The following is a 17,326-nucleotide window of genomic DNA, read 5'->3' as shown; positions in this document are numbered from 1 at the left end:
ATTGCACAGCAAACAGTATTGGGTTCCTGATCTCTTTTGAAGCTGGGGTGGTCTAGTTAGCACACTGCAGTTCCTCAGATTTCCTGTGTGGCCCTTCAGGGGAGAGCAGAGCAGGAATAATTCTTTTAAGGGCAAACTCAAGCTGAACAAGGTAGCGTGCCCCTGACATTGGAAAAGAGAGTAAAAGTCTCAAGCTGCTGTGCTGCTGCCATCTGTTGCTTTTTACTCTGTTTGTGTAAAAGACAGTTTTGTTGGGACCCTGGTGCTTACACCTGATCAGATTTTAAGATCTGAAGTGTAGAATCATGACAGAGATACCAGCTCTAGTCTTTTATTAAAGTTGTCGGGAGGATGTTGCAGGTGTTGCTTTGAAGAGAGAGAAGAAAGGAGTTTTGAAATGAGTTCTCTAGTACTCATCCAGGCACAGGGTTACAGCATCACTTCACACACTCATCATCCAGAAAATACAGGCCCACGAAAGTTAAATTTATTACTCTTTTCCGTGTATTCATGAAAAATGAAATAGAAACTACCAGTTTGTGGAGTGTGAGGAATGATGGAAGGAGAAGATAGATATAAACTTAAGTCATAAGGTACACTTAATGCAGGCAGGAGTCAGGGACCTGGTCTGGTCACTTGATAGATGCTGTGAACTGTTGCTGGGTGAGCTGTACAGCCTGATGGTTAAAATCAGCCTGAGCTGTGAGAAACATCTCTGCTCACTGTTGCTGTGCAGACCTGGTGTGCTCTTTCAGGCTGTCACAGCCCAGCTGAGATGAAACCTATTTCCATGGCTTCTCTGATGTGCCGCCCTGGCACCGGCTGGCTCTCAGCTCTGCAGGGGAGGAAGGCCACCTAACCCCACCTCTGTAAACAGCTCAATAAAGTACTGGTTATCTGATGTCCAGGTGCAGCCTTTCTCACAGTTCTGAGCTCAGAGATGGTTTGGGCATGTTCAGTGCTTAACAGGCACAGGAGGTGGTCAGGACAGGTATGCCCTTCATAAACAAGGGCTGAGAATCAGAAGCAATGGTACTCACAAGAAAGAAAAATTCTCTGGACAAACAACAACCAGTTGGTATTTCCTGCCTCAGCTTCCTCATTGCCCTTGAACATGTCTTAGATTGTTTTACTGATCTAAATCATGGACTTCCTTTCACAGTCAGTTTTATTTTTCCTGGCTGGTTGCACAGTCCATATTTTGAAGAATACTTTGCTCTTTTACCAGTGCTTTAGGCAGTGGAATAGCTCAGCTTTTTCAAAAGATTGTGCTTGTGTCTGGGTCTTTGTTCTCTTAAGGAAGTGGGGATGTTGTGGGCCTTTCAGAAGTTTGAAGACTCTGGCTGGCCCCTTCATCCCTGTGTGCTGCTGCTTGATTAGGGTTTCTCTGTTAGGAAGAGTACAGTGTCATCCTTACAGTGCTTCAGGATTTCTGCAGGTAGCTGGAGGCAAAACAGATGAATCAGCATCCTGAAATCTAAGGTGAAGAGGAGAAATAACCTCTTCTGTTGGAAGGAAGTCATAAGCCCATGGCTCTGTGCTGATAACCTTCCTGCATGCATAGCAAATAAAGAGCAGACAATAAATCAGTTCCAGACATCTCAAAAATGTTGTGTGTGTATGTATATCTGTATATATCTATAACACCTGAAAAATCTGTAAACAATTACAGTAATACCTGTGTTACTGTCTATGGGTTTGTGTTTTTGTTTGTTTATTTAATGTGGAGCATACCAGCTTGCTTTCACTTTCCCAGATTTCTTTGTGCAGACTCTTCTGAATAAAGCTGCCATATGTGACTTTTAATATGTTGCCTAGATTAATTTTAAAGAGGCTTAAAAGACATAGTTCTCAGTGAGAAGTAGTTTTCTTAAGACCATGCTTGATGCTGGCTTTGATCCTGTTTGTTACAGTGATCCTATTGTAGGGATAATCATAGAGGGGAAAAAACCTGGTAGCTTTATCACTTAAGATCATGTAGGTTGATCTTAGTTAATTAGTAATTGGAATGGAGCTCTTGCAGCTTATAGTAACAGCAAGATTTGAAAACTACAAGCAGAAGTGTTAGAAAAACATAAAGACATCAAATCCTATTTTAAGGAAAATATTTCACTTGTGCGTGGTTATTTCCTTGGAGTTAGTAGATAGTCCAGCCCATCTGTAAACAATAATATTGACTGTTTTGGCACCAGACTTGGCTCAGATGTGTCTGCACGTGAGCAGGCTTGATTTTTGTTTCAGACGATAAAGAGCGTTAGGAAGGGGGTAGAATGTCACGCTTGCTGTTAAACAGCTCCTGGAAGCTTTAGTACTTCAGCTTGTTTTGATCTCTGTTTACACCATTTTCCCTTTTCTTTCTTTTTCTCTTCTCTGCACCGCTGTAAATCAGCGGCTGCCTGCACCGACCAACCTGCCGTGGCACCTGGCGTACGGTGCCCTCCTTTCCAGTAAAGAGTCTAGACAGCAAATTCCCTGGAAGCGTGTGCCACTCCGGATCGTTATGGCTTTTTGCTTTTTTGTGAAGCTTTTTAGAAACTGCATTACCTCACCCGTCGGCCTGGAGATTGCGCAGCCCGCGCCGCTGATAGGGCTGCAGAGCCCCGCGCAGAGCCAATGGAGAACTTGGGCTGCAAACTCTTAATGAGCAAAAGAGCAGCGGCTCGTTTAGGGCTCCGTAGTTAATGTGGGGGCTTTTTTTAAGTGTTACTTCTGAAAGACGAGCCACTTAACAATTATGTGCCATATTGCTGACCAGTGAAGCTGAACAAATAGCTATTTACATTGACAGATCAGAGGAATGTGTAAGTGCATCGTGGTAACCTACATTTTCTGTGCCAAGAGATTTGCAGCTGACTGCCTGGGTGACTCACTCCTTGGATTAGGAGATGAGGTAATGCTTTTGAGATACAGGGTGATGTCATTCCTTTACCTGAGCTGCATGCCGATGCTAGTTGCTAGTACTTTCAAGGAAAGTCCCTTTTCTGCTTCTCATGTACTAGAGAATGAGCTGCATAATTCAGACAGTTGTTGTTATTAATGTCCTTCCAAAGCCTCTGGCTGAACTGCTCTTTTGAAAACGGATGTCACCACAAGTGGCCACAAATGCCTTTTGTTACACATGTATGTGGGCACCTGCAAGTGGCACATTTGCATGCCTGTCCCATTCTTCAAATAAAGCTATTTTGTTCAAAGAAGACCTTTATGGTAATCAGGTGCTACCTCTTGTCAGCACTGTGTCACATAACCCATTTACAAATAAAGTCATCTTAAAAGAAGGTGATTTATTTTTTTTCTCCCGTTCTGGTTCTGTAGTGAAATAGCTCATTTGTGATGGTAAGTAACCCAAATGTCTCACTTGCACTTAGGGTCAGATTAACCTTATCCACTCCTGCTCTAGCACTGTCCTTCACTGCAACAGCTCTTCCTGCTGCCCCTGCTCCCTTTGCTGATGTGTTCCAGCAGCTGTGATTTTTCTCAGCTTTTCCCTCCCAATGTCACCCAGGACATGCTGCTCCTGTGGACTCCCTCAAGGTTGGGAGCACGGACAGGTGATCAGCAGAGCTGCCCAGCAGTGTCAGCTGTCCTCTGCAGTTTATGGGGACCGAGGTTTCAACACTGCAGCAGGCAGAGAGCCACTGTCAGGGAATTTTCAAAGACACAACCTGATTTGATCCATATTTTGGGAGTATACAGGTGTGTGCTGCTGAGTCAGCTTCATGCATCTTGGAAATTCGGGTGTGGTTCCTAGAAGTAGCCAATGTGTGTATGTTGTTTGCTGGGGGAAAATTTCCTACTCGGGCCCTGGAGTGAGAGCTCTGGGACAGGGCAGGCACTTAAGGTGATATGTGTCACACTGTCCCCAGAGCTTGCCCACAGAGAGTCTTTCTTGCTCAGCAGCAGTTCCTGGGCAGTTTACAGCACTGTCTCCATTCTTCACAAACCATGGAATGGTCTCCAGCCCCTGGAGCAGAGTGTCTCATACTGGCTGGGCTTTCAGACTACTTGCATGTGTATGGATCATGTGCAGATCCATTCAGAGGATTTGTTAATGCAAAGTAACAGCTGCACAGGCTAAAAGTTGTCATCAGAATTATTATGGGCTTCTGAAAGAATATATTACAGAAACGTTTTGTGGCATTACTCCTCTGTGTTGAACGTTTTATCAAGGTACTTCCAGCATGGTTACAGCTGCAATTTTGGCACTGGCATTTTGGGTTTAAAAATGTGTTTTCCAAATCTTCTCAATCTCTTGTTTCTCAAGACCACAAGATTGCCTTTGAATATGAATGTTTGTACAAACCATATTTGCTTTATTTGTCCACCAGTCAGGTGATCTCTACAAATGACATGCCCCACTCCCCACCATAATATTTCCTTTTTTTTGGTTTATTTCTGTGTGTGTGTGTGTAGGGCTGTGTGTGTTTATTTTTCTTCCCCAATAGTAGGACATAATGCAACATTTGTGTGTCATATGCAATGTCTTTTCCAGGATGTTTGGCCTTTATTGCCATAAGGTAAATATCTGAGAGGGAAAGAACACACCTAATTTTGCTTTGTAAGAGCTTCACAGCTAATCTCAGGAGCTTATTTTTATCATCTCTCCAATTACATATTGTGCTCCTGAGAGGAGTTTTCATTTCAATTGTCTCTCATCATGAGGCTTTTCAAAGCTGGAAAGCATTGCTGTTGGATCCTTTAGGGACCTTAAATACCAGCAGTGTGGGGTAACTCACATGAATCTTCTCTGTAAATGAGGTGTGTTGAACAGTGTGTGAGGAGATAGTAGTCATGACATGCACACATCTACAACATCTGTCTTTCCCTCCCTGTTCAGGTGAATCCCAACTTTGCTTAATGCTGTTTGCTTGACTTTGACCCAGTTAGAGGAATAAAAATTCCATGTTACATGGACTTTGAATCATGCAGAAGATGTGGTTTCAGATCCTCACAGTAGCTCCAGAAATAATAACAAGAAGAAACCTTCCTGTATCTTTTGTACCACTTTGTAATACACATCTGTGTCTTGGAGTCTGAGCAGGAACATTTTTTTTCCAGGTGACTAATACATATGTACCAGAAGCAGTCTTTAATTCCTAATGTGTCAAGTATCCGAATTTAATGTAATTATGTTGTAGGATATTGCCCAAATGGACAGGGGTTCTGAAAAGGCAGTAAAATCTCCCATGTTAATCCATATCCTCAGAAGCTAAGATTATGTGGATTACAGTTTCTCAGTGTTCTTGATGGGCACAGCCACTGTGGCTCCACAGCATTAGTTATGGTCCATCATGCTGATAATGAGTTTCTTAATAAGTCCCTCAGTACTCACTGACAATGACTCATACTTCTGAGCTAGGATCTCCTACAAAATCTCTGTGTAATGGGTGAAATAGTGTATCCCAGTGAAGATTTTTCCCTTACTTGTGTGTTTAAGGAAAAGCCAGGCAATTTTTAAAGGAGCAGTGTGCTTAAAGATAGGAAATTTCGAGGAGGAGTCAGATTTGATTGTCTGGAGAGGCAAAGGTGAAATGTGAGCTCTGATCTCAGTGATAATTGCTCTCTCTGCTTTACAGAAGGGTGGATATTCTGAAATAGATGTTTATCATGAAAACAGCCTCAGCTGTACTTTCAAAATTACTCTATTTTGAAACTATCCCAAATAATCTGCAAAACTTTGCACTTTAACCAGTGCCTGTCTCTTGGAGAATGCTTCAACCCACATCATATTTTCTGCAGTTTTGGATGAAACCTGTCAACTCATCGAGCTTTCAAATGTTTTGAAGAAGTGTCACACACTGAACTGTTTTTAAACTAAGAATAGAGAAACATGGGTTTGATTTGAATGCCTGAAAGTTTTCTGTCTTCAGTATAACTTTGAAAAATAGGATGCTGAGATATAAAACCAATAGGACTCTGAGATACAAAACTATTGGGACACTGGAGCATTACACACTAGCCTTGCTTATACAGCATTTCTGTTGCCATTTGTGGTCTGTGTGCTTTTAAGTTATGGTTATAAATAATTAAAATTATGGTTAAATCATAGCTAACTGTTGCTAGAGGACACAAAATGAAACGATGTCGACACGCAACTTTTTAAGGTAAAAAAGAGGGTGTTTAATTTCTGACTCTAATATTTATAGATTTTTGAAAGTGACAGTGGATTGGAGGATGACAGTGCTACTTCTCCAATGACACTGGATGGACAAACCAACAGTTCATCAAATCTTTCTTCTTCTATAAAAAAAATACAAACCAATAAGTTATTTACATAAAGTGCATAAGAACGTTCGTTATAAGAATGTAAACATCAGAAGACTTAGAAAGTCTTAAAAAAAACAAAGCAACAGCTAACCTTGAATTCAATTACTTTAGGTGTTTGGAAACAAGATCATTATCCCTTCCTTGGATGGGGACCTCTTCCAGTGGGATCGGGATCGGGGGAGCATGGAGGCCGTTCCTTTCACGGTTGAGTCTCTGCTCGAGTCATCCTACAAGTTCGGCGAGGACGTTGTCTTGGTTGGGGGAAAGTCTTTGACCACCTACGGGCTGAGCTCCTATTCAGGGAAGGTAAGAGCCTGAAAAGGTGTTCTGTGGCTGTGTGTTTTCAGCTCTGCCTTGCAAACAGGTAACTCCTCAGGTCTGAACTGTGGTGCACCTCAGGGCTTTAAATGCAGGGCACAGAAAGGCAGAACCTGAGCCTAGTGGGCTGCAGTAGGTGGCATGGCACTGCAATCTCCTCCTGCCTGGGAGCTCCTGCTCTGCCCCTGTGCTGGCTTTAACCCTTGTCTCACCATTTGCTAACCCAGCAGAGCAACTGTTCATTTCTTACTGGATTAGTTTTGTGCTGGGTTAGCTCTAGCAGGGGATCAGGGAGTGCCAGAGCCAGCGCAAGGGAAGGGACAGGAGCTTTGTCACCAGAGCATAGTGAGAAGGATCAGAGGGATGACCCCTTTCTGAGGGAGGAGTTCAACTTTATCATCTGGCTCTGTTTGAAGGAGACTTTGCAGTTCAGCTCACTATGTATCAATTAATGCTTTAGGTGACACCTTTTTTTTAACTAATTTCAGATATTCAAAGCTACTGAGAACAGAAAAAATTCAATATATGCAAAAGTTAAGGATTTTAGTTGTTGTCAGTGTGCTTACTATCAGAAGTTCTCCTTATATTTTAAAGTCATATTTAAAAGTTAAATGTCAGATGTCATTGAAGTGCTTGTAAATACTTTATATAGTGAAGAACAGACATTTGATAATTCAGAAACGTGGCATTTTAAAACTAGTTTAAAATAGATGCAGTTAAGAAAATGTAAAGTTCCCAGTGTTTTTTTTCAACAAAATCAAGGTGTTTTTTTGTTTTTTTTTTCATTTTCACCATACATTTTAATGTGGAACAGTTTTGTGGTGTGGTGTGGAATCATCACTAATGGTAAAGAGCCCAGACCCCAAACCAGAGTTCATTAATTCCTTTTGCTTTCCTCAGTGGTCAGAGGGGTCTGTGCACCAACAGGCTCCTCCCTCTTCCAGTGCCAGAAGAGGAAATTTTCATTTCTCTTTTGATTCCTGACTTGTGCTCACAGTAGCAGAGCTCCCTCTTAGAAGAAATAGTGCCTGGCTTCCTTCCTAACAGTTTGGGCAGTTTCATTTCTCTGGCATTGCCTATATAATGCAAGTTCTGTTTGAGATTGGGACTGTTGGAAACTGTGACTGTGAGAGTTAATTAAGGTTTTCTTTGCCTTTGGTAACTGACAAGGCAAAGGGGGAAGGCTTTGTGGTATTTTATATAAATCAGTAGTACTTCATTTGAAGCTGATAGAGTTATGCTGAGATAAATATGACATGAAAGCAGAATTATGCTGTGGGTCTTGCAGGAATGTTCTTTTGATGTCCATAGAAATAGTGGAGAAAAGAGAGAGCTCAGATTTCTTTTTGTTAGAAGTACATACAAAATACAGTCAACTGGTAGTCAAAATACCACAGACTGTAAACTTTCTAGAATCCTTTGAAAGTTTTTGTTCTGAAAAGCCGTTATCTCTTAAACCAGGCTTTTCAACATCCCTCCAGCCAAACATCTAAAGTCATGGAGTTCCGAATTGCCTGCCAGCCAGGAGCAGCCTGTAAGGATTGTTAGCTTTGAATGTTGCTGTTGATGATGTTTGTTTTGAAGTCTCACATGTGAGCCTGCCTTGTCCCTCAGGTGAAGTACATCTGCTCAGCCGTGGGCTGCCGCCGCTGGGACGATGAGGAGGGCGAGCAGGAGGAGACGCTGCTGCTGCACCGCACCCAGAAAACCGTCCGGGCTGTGGGGCCACGCAGTGGCAACGAGAAGTGAGTGTGACCTGCTCAGGAACAGTCCTGTGGAGGTGGTGAGGCAGATAAGTTGGGAATCAGATCACATTGCTTCCCTCGTCCTTGCTCACCTTTGTTGCAATACGACACGAAATGAGCAACACTCACGCTCTGAGAGATGTTTAAGGCAAAAAAGAGCGTGTTTGTTTTTCAACTCTGATATTTATAGAATTCCAAAGGTGACCATGGATTGGAGAATGAAATTGCCACCTCTCCAACCACACTGGTCAAACCAACAGTCCATCAATTCTCTCTTCCTTCAGAAAGGAATACAAAACAATCATTATTTACGTGAAAAGTGTGTGAGAAGCTCCATTACAAAAATGTAAACATCAGAAGGCTTAGAAGAACTTCAAAATAAAGAACAGGGCAACACACCTCAGAAAAGTTTGTCACTACTGTACTGCACAGGGCAAATGTCATTATAATCTTTGTTCTAACTGCTGCTTTTGTACAAGAGGAGACAGTTTGAAAGTCTTGTTATAATCTACTCACTTTAAGGTTCTTTTTGTACAAATGGTAACTGTCTTTGAGGAGGGAGGTTATACATGATGTCTCAAGTTTTCAATTTAAGTTGGTATTTTAAACCATTTCTGAGCTGTAGAAACTGATTCAATCTGTGATTTTTCTAACGCTGTCATATTGAAGTTTTAATACATCAAGATTTCTGTAAAATTACAGACACATATTTTCTGGGGAAAAAAAACCCCAACCCACTTCATAAAACTGACTTAAAAAGATGGGTTCTGTACATAGATACAAGTAACTGCCCAGCAACATAGTGGAGAATCAGTCATTCCCTGTTCCCCTGCTCCCTCTTCTGTTTGCAGCAGGATGTGACAAGTTGTGAATTTGTAGCCTATCAAAGAGAACCTAATGAGAATTCAGTAGCAGATCAGATGTCTGAGAGGATAAATCTTGGTTTCTGTGTTTCTTGGAGACAGATATTAGCCAGGAGAGGTATGTCAAAACCATAGTATCTAGTCTTGTGTCCCAGAATCCTTTTCTTTGTGGTGAGAAACAGAAGTGATTTTCTGGTGACACAGAAGGGGTAGGAGACATCTGGGGTTTTAATGCAGAGGAAAAAAAGTTTTGTCTTTAATAAATCAACTGAGTGTATAAAATATGCCAAACTTTTACCATAAGAGTGTAAATTCTTTAAAGAGCCATTTTGGGCTCCTGGTGGTTGCCAGACTGATAAGAAGCTTTAGGCACCGAAATATACTGTTCAAGAAATATTTACACCTTCATGCTGTCCAAACATGCCACACTTTTCCTGTCTGTATCTTTGTAGGTTCATAAGAATTTAAAAGTTTTTTGCTGTGTAAGAAAACTGTGCTCCTTACATTTCATTATACATTTTGTCTTTTTTTTGGTGTTAACCTATGGGACATGAGCAGTCCTGGTTTCATGAGGTACCTGTCAAGGGACCTGTGTTAAGGTGTATGTGGGGTTAAACAAAAAAATCATAGTCCCTTTCCCAGTTTGAAAAATACTGCATTTCCAGTTAAATCCACTTAATTAGTGAAGAGAAAAATGGCTTGTTAGAATGCTGCTTCCTAACAGCTTTGTACTTGCTGCATTCATCAGCTACAGAATGTTTTCTTACTAGGCAGACCCAGCTCTAGTACTTGATGATTTTAATTTCCTCCTTCATACACTAAACCTTAAGTGCCACTGGCCCTACTTTGCCACTTTTTTTCTCAGTTCACCCATCATGTTGGACAACATTTCTCAGCTAGTTTGATTTGTGTTCTGGATTAGCACTTCCCTCCTGGTACAGTTTTGTTCATTTGACAGTCTGAGAGTTTACAGTGAAAATATGGGCCAAATTCAGGTAATTCAGTTTAGAAAACTTCTGCACAGAGGACTTGGGTCTTCCTTGGAATATAAAAGCTGTTTCTACAAAGGTTTTCTCTTTTTCTTTGAGGTGGAATTTCAGTGTTGGTCACTTTGAGCTGCGCTATGTCCCAGATATTGAAACTAGAGCAGGATACATTGAGAGCGATTTTAAATCAACTATGAACAAAGAAGAAACAAAAATTATTTCAGAGGTGGATGAGCAGGAAGCTATGATGAAAGACACAGTGATAAAGGTCTCTGTGGCTGACTGGAAGGTGATGGCTTTTAACAGACGAGGAGGACATCTGGAATGGGAATACCAGGTAGGGGGAAAGACGGAATATTAAATATCACAAGAGTTGATGTTTTGCAGATGTCTTTCATCTTTGGTTTCAGGCACTGTCTTTGTAGAGGAGCACACATCTGCTTGTAGTTTTTTAACTGAAGTTCTGACTTTGAGCTGCTGCATCTGTTACAAAAATTTAAACAAAAAATTTAAGCACTTTGGTTTTTATTCTTATTTAATAGCTCATTAATACAACATCCATTTTCCAATTACCTCTCTCCTCTTCAGTTTTGCACTCCAATTGCTTCTGCATGGCTGCTTAAGGATGGCAAAGTAATTCCAATCAGTCTGTTTGATGACACAACTTACACAGCAAATAACGAGGTACCGGAGGATGAAGAAGATCTTGTGGAAGCTGCCAGAGGGGCCACAGAATCCAGTGTCTATTTGGGTGAGACACCAGCTGCAGCATTTTCTGTAGTAAACATTACTCATTTCTCTGTTGAGGTTGTAGTAAAGCAAATCTTTTTGTACTGGTAGATTTCAAACCCATAAATCTTTTCCATCTTGATTCTGAAATGTTCATTGCTTTGTAGTTTCAGTACATTGGAGGTGACTAAAAGTCTTGAAACTTTACTAGACAGGTTGGCAGCTAATAAAGCAGCCTTATTGCCCATTAATTTGTACACTGATTGCAGAAACATACTGTGAGGAAAATTCAGGTAAGATTTTACATGGCTTAGTTTTCATCCAGCTGTCAGGATCCATTGGATGTGGTTTGTGACAATTTGAAATAGAGTGGCTGGAGATCCTCCTCCTCAGCTGTCTGTCACTGTGAGGTAAATGTGCTTTAGTTTCCTAAGACTTGGTTTGCCTTAAGCCTTTTTCTCTAAGTCTTTGCACCTTGTAGCTTTCCAGTTAATGGTTAGAATAACAGATGAAGAATAACACTAGGAAGAAGACAGATTGTTGCAGCCTTCTTGGTAATGGCTGTTTTGTGCAGCATTAACAACAGTAGAAAGTTTGCATGAGGTCTTACTTCTGCAAATCCCAAACTCCTTTATAGTTCTTAAAAATTGCTGGCATTTTCCTGTAGCACCAGCTTTGGAGCAGTAAAAATGAGATGTTCTGAACTCTTGCTTTCCTAGAACAGAGGGAAGATATTACTTGAATTCATCCAGCTTAGCAATCAGAGTCGGTATCTCAGGTTCTCAGAATAAGAAGGAATATTTTCAGAAATGTTGTTAACCACATGTTTTGACTAGACAGTTTTATTCCAGGGGTGAAGAGAACCAAATCTAAAGAGTAATACACTTCCTTGTTTATTACTTAGGTATGTTCAGGGGCCAGTTGTATCTTCAATCATCAGTCAGAATTTATGAGAAATTCCCAACTAACCCAAAGGCTCTGGAATCCAGGAATGATAATGCAATTATTCCTCTTCCCAAAATCAAATGGAAACCTTTAATCCGTAAGTAGCAATCCAGAGTTTAATTTATTACCTTAGCTCAGAAAAGACAGGGCATCTTTCTGGTTTCCAGTATGTTTCAAACTAGTGTGATGTTTCCAACTGTAAACTACTTCAGAAATATCTCTGTGCTTTAATAAGTGTTAATTTTTTTCTAATCAGATATTTAATATCAGTTTTCTTTTGCTATGGATTTGACAGTCTTTGTTAGTAATTAAATGTTGGGTCTTCTTAATCAAATTTTTCAACAAAAAGAGGAAGAAGTTTTTTGCAGTTATGTGAATATGAGTGAATTGACTTGTCAAGGGGGAAATTTTTAAGTAACTGTTACCTTATAGTACCTTTCTTAATGTTTCCTTCTATGAAATTTACTTCTCATTACCTGATTCAAGAGGCATTTTGTAAAATTATGCAATTGAAGTTCTCTTTAAATTAATGTGAGAACAGAATTTTACAAACAATTGACATTTTATCTACTCTGCAGAATAAGCAGTCTGTACTTGAAATAAAGCTCAGAGAATTTTGTCTTTTCTGTGCTTAGAGTCTCCTTCCAGGACTCCAGTGTTGGTGGGCTCTGATGAGTTTGACAAGTGTCTCAGCAATGACAAGTATTCTCATGAGGAATACAGCAATGGAGCACTGTCAGTTCTGCAGTACCCGTATGGTAGGTGAAGTTCCAGACTTTGAAGTGTTTCAAATACCCAGCTCTTATTATCTGGGAAGTTCAATAAATGACCATTTGCTAGACCTTAAATACGGGTATTTTTAAAAATATTTATTGAATTAGGAAATTACTGCCCAAAGTAGGGTTTCCAGATTGCAATGTAGGTACAGTTAGTGCCACATAAAGCACAACAGAGTACCAGGAATTGCCACTGAAGAGCTGTTGTGTGTGCTGCTATTGCCACTGAGAGTTGTTTGGAGTGGAAAAATCTTGGGAATTACTTTTTCCAGCATTTACTGACAGTGCTGGAGACTCAGGGTGGTTGTCACAAGTCTTCCCTATGGAAGATATTCTGGTTCAAAGCTAGGGAGACCTGGTTGCTGTCCACAACCTTAATTAACTGAATTTGCTTTAGTGCTATTTAAATTATGGAAATAAAAACACCCCATGTCGTGTCTGTTGAGGAGACCTATTAATGAGAAGTCAGAGTTATTTTGTAAGTACCTCCAAGTAAATCTGTGTTCTCTTTGTGTGTTTTATACACAGATAATGGTTATTACTTACCCTACTACAAGAGGGAGAGAAACAAGCGCAGCAACCAGATCACAGTTCGATTTTTTGACGACACAAATTACAAGAACATTCGCAAAAAGGATCCTGTTCTTCTGCTCCACTGGTGGAAGGAGATTGTTGGCACCATTTTGTTCTGTATCGTGGCCACCACCTTCATTGTGCGCAAACTCTTCCACCCCCACCCTTACAGCAGAGTAAGTGTTCTCAGAATCAGAGGAATTTTCAGAATCAGAGTAATTTTTTCAGAATCCCAAATACAGAAGGAATTCTTTTAGCCGTTTCTTTCAATTTGGGCTCTGCACTGAGTAATATTAATAAGTTAATAACTAATGAGATAACAAAATCAAAAGCCTAAATTTATTGTTTAATCTGTGTGTGAAGGCTGCCAGCTGCCACATACAATTTGCTTAACTGCTTCAGCAAGCAGATTAGACTGCTTCTGACGTGTCTGGAGATATTTGTTTAATGCCATATCTAGGGTACGAACCAGGCTCAGGCACTCAAGGACTTGATTTTGTTTGTTTGTTTGTTTTGTTCTTGTTTTGGAAATCCTTGTTAGCTGCGGAAGGAGTCTGAAACACAGTGTCAGACTGATTGTAAGTATGAGCCCACTTGTGGAGACATTAAAGACAACAGCTGGAGTGATGCCAAGAACTCTGGATATGTGTCAAGGTGAGGTCTGTTCAACACAACATAAACAGTGTGGCTGTTAATGCTGTCTGGAGATAGAAAGAGTAGGTGTTCACCTGTTCTTACCTAGGAACTCCCAGTCCTCTGACTTCCTGGGATAATCAGCAACTGGCACAAAGGACTCTGTGACCCCATTACTCGTGGGAGATTGCAATTATGATTAGTCTCAGAAATTCCAGAGAGTCAACAGGTTACATGTGATCAGAAGTATTGCTCTCATACTTCTTGCTGATAAGCAAAATGGGAGATTCATCTTTGTAGTTCTTAATCAGTGTTTACTCCATCTGTTCCTGTGTTTATGGTGTAAGGAAGAGAAAGGCAGTTGCAGATGGAAGCAGATGACATCTTATATACTCTGCAGAATAAACAGTCTAAACTTGAAATAAAACATTTATTGGTTTTACAAAGGAGTTGGTTAAGACAGAAAGCTTAATAGGGGCATGCCATTATGCTCCAGAGCAAATGTGACCATTTCCTGTACATTTGTAACTCAATGGAAGTAAGAACTGGAGTGTTTAAAATGAGGAAGAGTAAGAAAAGTTGTGATATCTAAGAACAGTGATGTTTTGGATGGGATGTTGTGCTAGTTTTGCATTAATTGATTTGTGGTGAGGAGGGAAAAATGTCAGGACTAGAAGGACTAGTTGCAGAAACAGTTATTTGGGGTAGGGTTAAAGGCAAATCATGATTTAGAAAATACTCAGCTATAGAAACATGGGCTGTATACTCAGGATCCAGTAGGCATGCAACCTGGTGTTCTGAAAAACCTGCAGTTTGTCCAGTGCATGCAGAATGGACCCTGCTGGCCTGTGATAGGCTCTATATAAACACACATTTAGCAACTGTCCATTTCATAGATAGGGAATTGCTCACAGTGGGTGAGCAGGGAAAAAGAAATTCTGCACATGTTTTGCCTGTACAAAACTACCTCACTCATGGTCATAAACTACTTTATTTTTCTGTCTATACTAATGCATTTTTCTCCTCTATCCTCCCTCCCTTCTTTCGTCCCTTCCTCACACCCCTCTCTTCCCAGATATCTGACAGATTTTGAACCAATCCAGTGTCTGGGTCGTGGAGGTTTTGGAGTGGTTTTTGAAGCCAGAAATAAAGTAGATGACTGCAACTATGCCATCAAGAGGATCCGGTTGCCCAACAGGTACTGAATGGATTTGTTGGGACACAGAATCATGAATAAATGGTGGGATCCCATCCTACACAGAGCCATCTGCTCCTGAGCTGATTTCCCAGATATTACATTAGGATGAATGACATACTTTTAAAGGGGCTGTCTCAGTGTTGGCACAGAGAATTTGGCATATGCAGTCCCAGCAGAGCTGACCTGCTTGGCCCAAACACTTCATCACAGATCCCTTTGTGGGGATGCTGCTCCACAGGGATTTCCTTGGTGAATGGAGCCTTTGCTAACAGGAGCAGTTATTGTAGTGCTGTTAATGTGCTTCTCTCCTTCCTCTCCTTACCTTTCCTACTCCACATCGTTTTTCTTTTCTCTCTCCCTCACCTCCTTTCTTGACTCCATTTGCCCATTTATTTCATTTTCTGGTCCCACAACCCCTACCTTTTCTCTCAGTCATAGGTGGCCAAGCCATGCTGCTGGATTACCCTACCCAGAGCTTGCAGCACTTCCTTTTAGTAGGAGATGGGAGACACTGCTGCTGAAAATCTCAAGTTAGATCAGCAAGAGGGAGGGGGTAAAGCTATGAAATCTAGAATTGCTGGTTTTTTGAATGTGTTAAATAAGCATAACTATTTAAGATTAAAGGATTTGCTCAGAAATTTAAGGTAGTCTAAATTCTTCTTTTCCAAGCATATTAAAAGCTATTAAATAAAACCATCAGACTTTATTTGATCCAGTTACAGTCTTATGAAGAGAGATAAATTCCTTCAGTAAGACAGGAGGCTGCCTGCTTTCCTGTCCACAGAACAGAAATAGTCCTTATGCAACCTCCTTACCTATTGCCAGTTAAAAAACAAATACTAAGGTATTGCTGTCTGTCTTGTGTGTCAGTGTCTTCTACATCCCTGTAGGATATTTCTCTTTAAAATCTTTTTTTCTATCCTTGAGAACAGTTAAGAGGAAGATTAATTTCTTCTTGTTTTTGCTGCCTGTAATTATGTGAAAAGGGAAGACTAAATATTGAGCCATTATGAGCACAGTCTGCTCCTCCACACTTCTAAGCTAAAGGAGTTACTCTGGGGATTCAAGACATGTTTTTGTTTTGATGTGAAAAGCAATGCTATTGGCCTGATGTACACTGGGGCAGCTTTGATTAAATTCCTGTGCAGAAATTTTTGTGCTGTGCTGTTGCTTTTTGTGACCATGTCTCTTCTCCTCACCCCAAACCACAGGGAGCTGGCTCGTGAGAAGGTGATGAGGGAAGTCAAGGCTCTGGCTAAGCTAGAGCATCCAGGGATTGTTCGGTATTTCAATGCATGGCTGGAAGCTCCTCCTGAGAGATGGCAGGAAAAGATGGATGAGCAGTGGCTAAAAGATGAAAGGTAACTCATGGGGGTCTTTTTAACAATTGAATTTGAGATTTTGTGTCAAGAGGACTAGAAAACTGGTAGAGGATCCAGGAAGATGGAGAGACTATCTAGGAGAGAGATGGTTGTTAACTTAGCCTGCCAACTTTTCAAATGAACAGATAAAAATATATCACCCTTCTGCATAAAGTTCTTGATTTATGTGTCCTCTCTTGTGTTAAGGTCCTTCTTTCAGCTTAGGAAACATTTTGTGGTTCTTAATTGAACTTGTGTAGCTGAGCCTTTTGGTGGTTGGAAGGTTGGAGCATTGCTGCTGTGATTCAGTTGCAAACTTTGGCATCTCTGCTTTCTTTGTTCCTTTCTACTGCTTTCTTCCTCTTCATTGTCTTGAGTTAGATGGACCTGATACAGTACTCCAAGAATTAAATAAATTTATTTCACTAGAAATACACGAGGGATAATCAGACTGAGGATTTGTGAAGCTTGGTAGAAGTAGGTTAAAAATGGACAATTAGATAAAGGAGGTAGAGAATGTGAAGAGAGAGGAAAAAGTGGGTGTGTGCTGGCATTTACAGAATGAGGCCTAATACTAGACTGCTGGGTGGTTTCATAATAGCATCTTAACATGCCTCACAGTTTTTAGAATACAGCGACCTTTATATTTCAGGCATCAAATTAACATTTCACAGCTGTAATTCTTCCAAGGCACTTTAAATAGTCCTTGCAGTGCCTGTTCCAAAGGGCTGGATTTTTTCAAACTGAAGATGAGCCTGATTGCACGTTAGGAATCCAGGCAGTGGAGCTTGTTAAATATTCTTTTATCAACACTTTTGCCTCAATGAGAAAACGTTATCCTTGCTAAGACATAGATGCTAAATCCTGGTTATTGGTGATTCCCACACTTGGGTAGTCACTCCTTGTTGCAGTATGATGCAGGAGTCAGGGGTAGC

The 17,326-nt window shown here is 40.7% G+C and overlaps 1 protein-coding gene across 1 annotated transcript in view; it reads left to right on the top strand.

Moving 5' to 3' along the window:
* Positions 1-17,326, top strand: part of EIF2AK3 (eukaryotic translation initiation factor 2 alpha kinase 3) — a 43,073-nt gene that overhangs the window by 15,688 nt on the left and 10,059 nt on the right. Inside the window, exons 3-12 of the mRNA XM_059845422.1 lie at positions 6,376-6,570; positions 8,197-8,327; positions 10,279-10,513; positions 10,765-10,927; positions 11,810-11,947; positions 12,486-12,608; positions 13,155-13,375; positions 13,741-13,853; positions 14,908-15,030; positions 16,242-16,391. Of these exons, the coding sequence (XP_059701405.1) occupies positions 6,376-6,570; positions 8,197-8,327; positions 10,279-10,513; positions 10,765-10,927; positions 11,810-11,947; positions 12,486-12,608; positions 13,155-13,375; positions 13,741-13,853; positions 14,908-15,030; positions 16,242-16,391 (1,592 nt within the window). The remainder of the gene's footprint in view (positions 1-6,375; positions 6,571-8,196; positions 8,328-10,278; positions 10,514-10,764; positions 10,928-11,809; positions 11,948-12,485; positions 12,609-13,154; positions 13,376-13,740; positions 13,854-14,907; positions 15,031-16,241; positions 16,392-17,326) is intronic.

Source organism: Haemorhous mexicanus, chromosome 4, assembly GCF_027477595.1.
Source record: "Haemorhous mexicanus isolate bHaeMex1 chromosome 4, bHaeMex1.pri, whole genome shotgun sequence".
Taxonomy (NCBI): domain Eukaryota; kingdom Metazoa; phylum Chordata; class Aves; order Passeriformes; family Fringillidae; genus Haemorhous; species Haemorhous mexicanus.
Note: the sequence above shows the minus strand (reverse complement) of the source record. Positions and strands in the feature narration are given on the sequence as shown.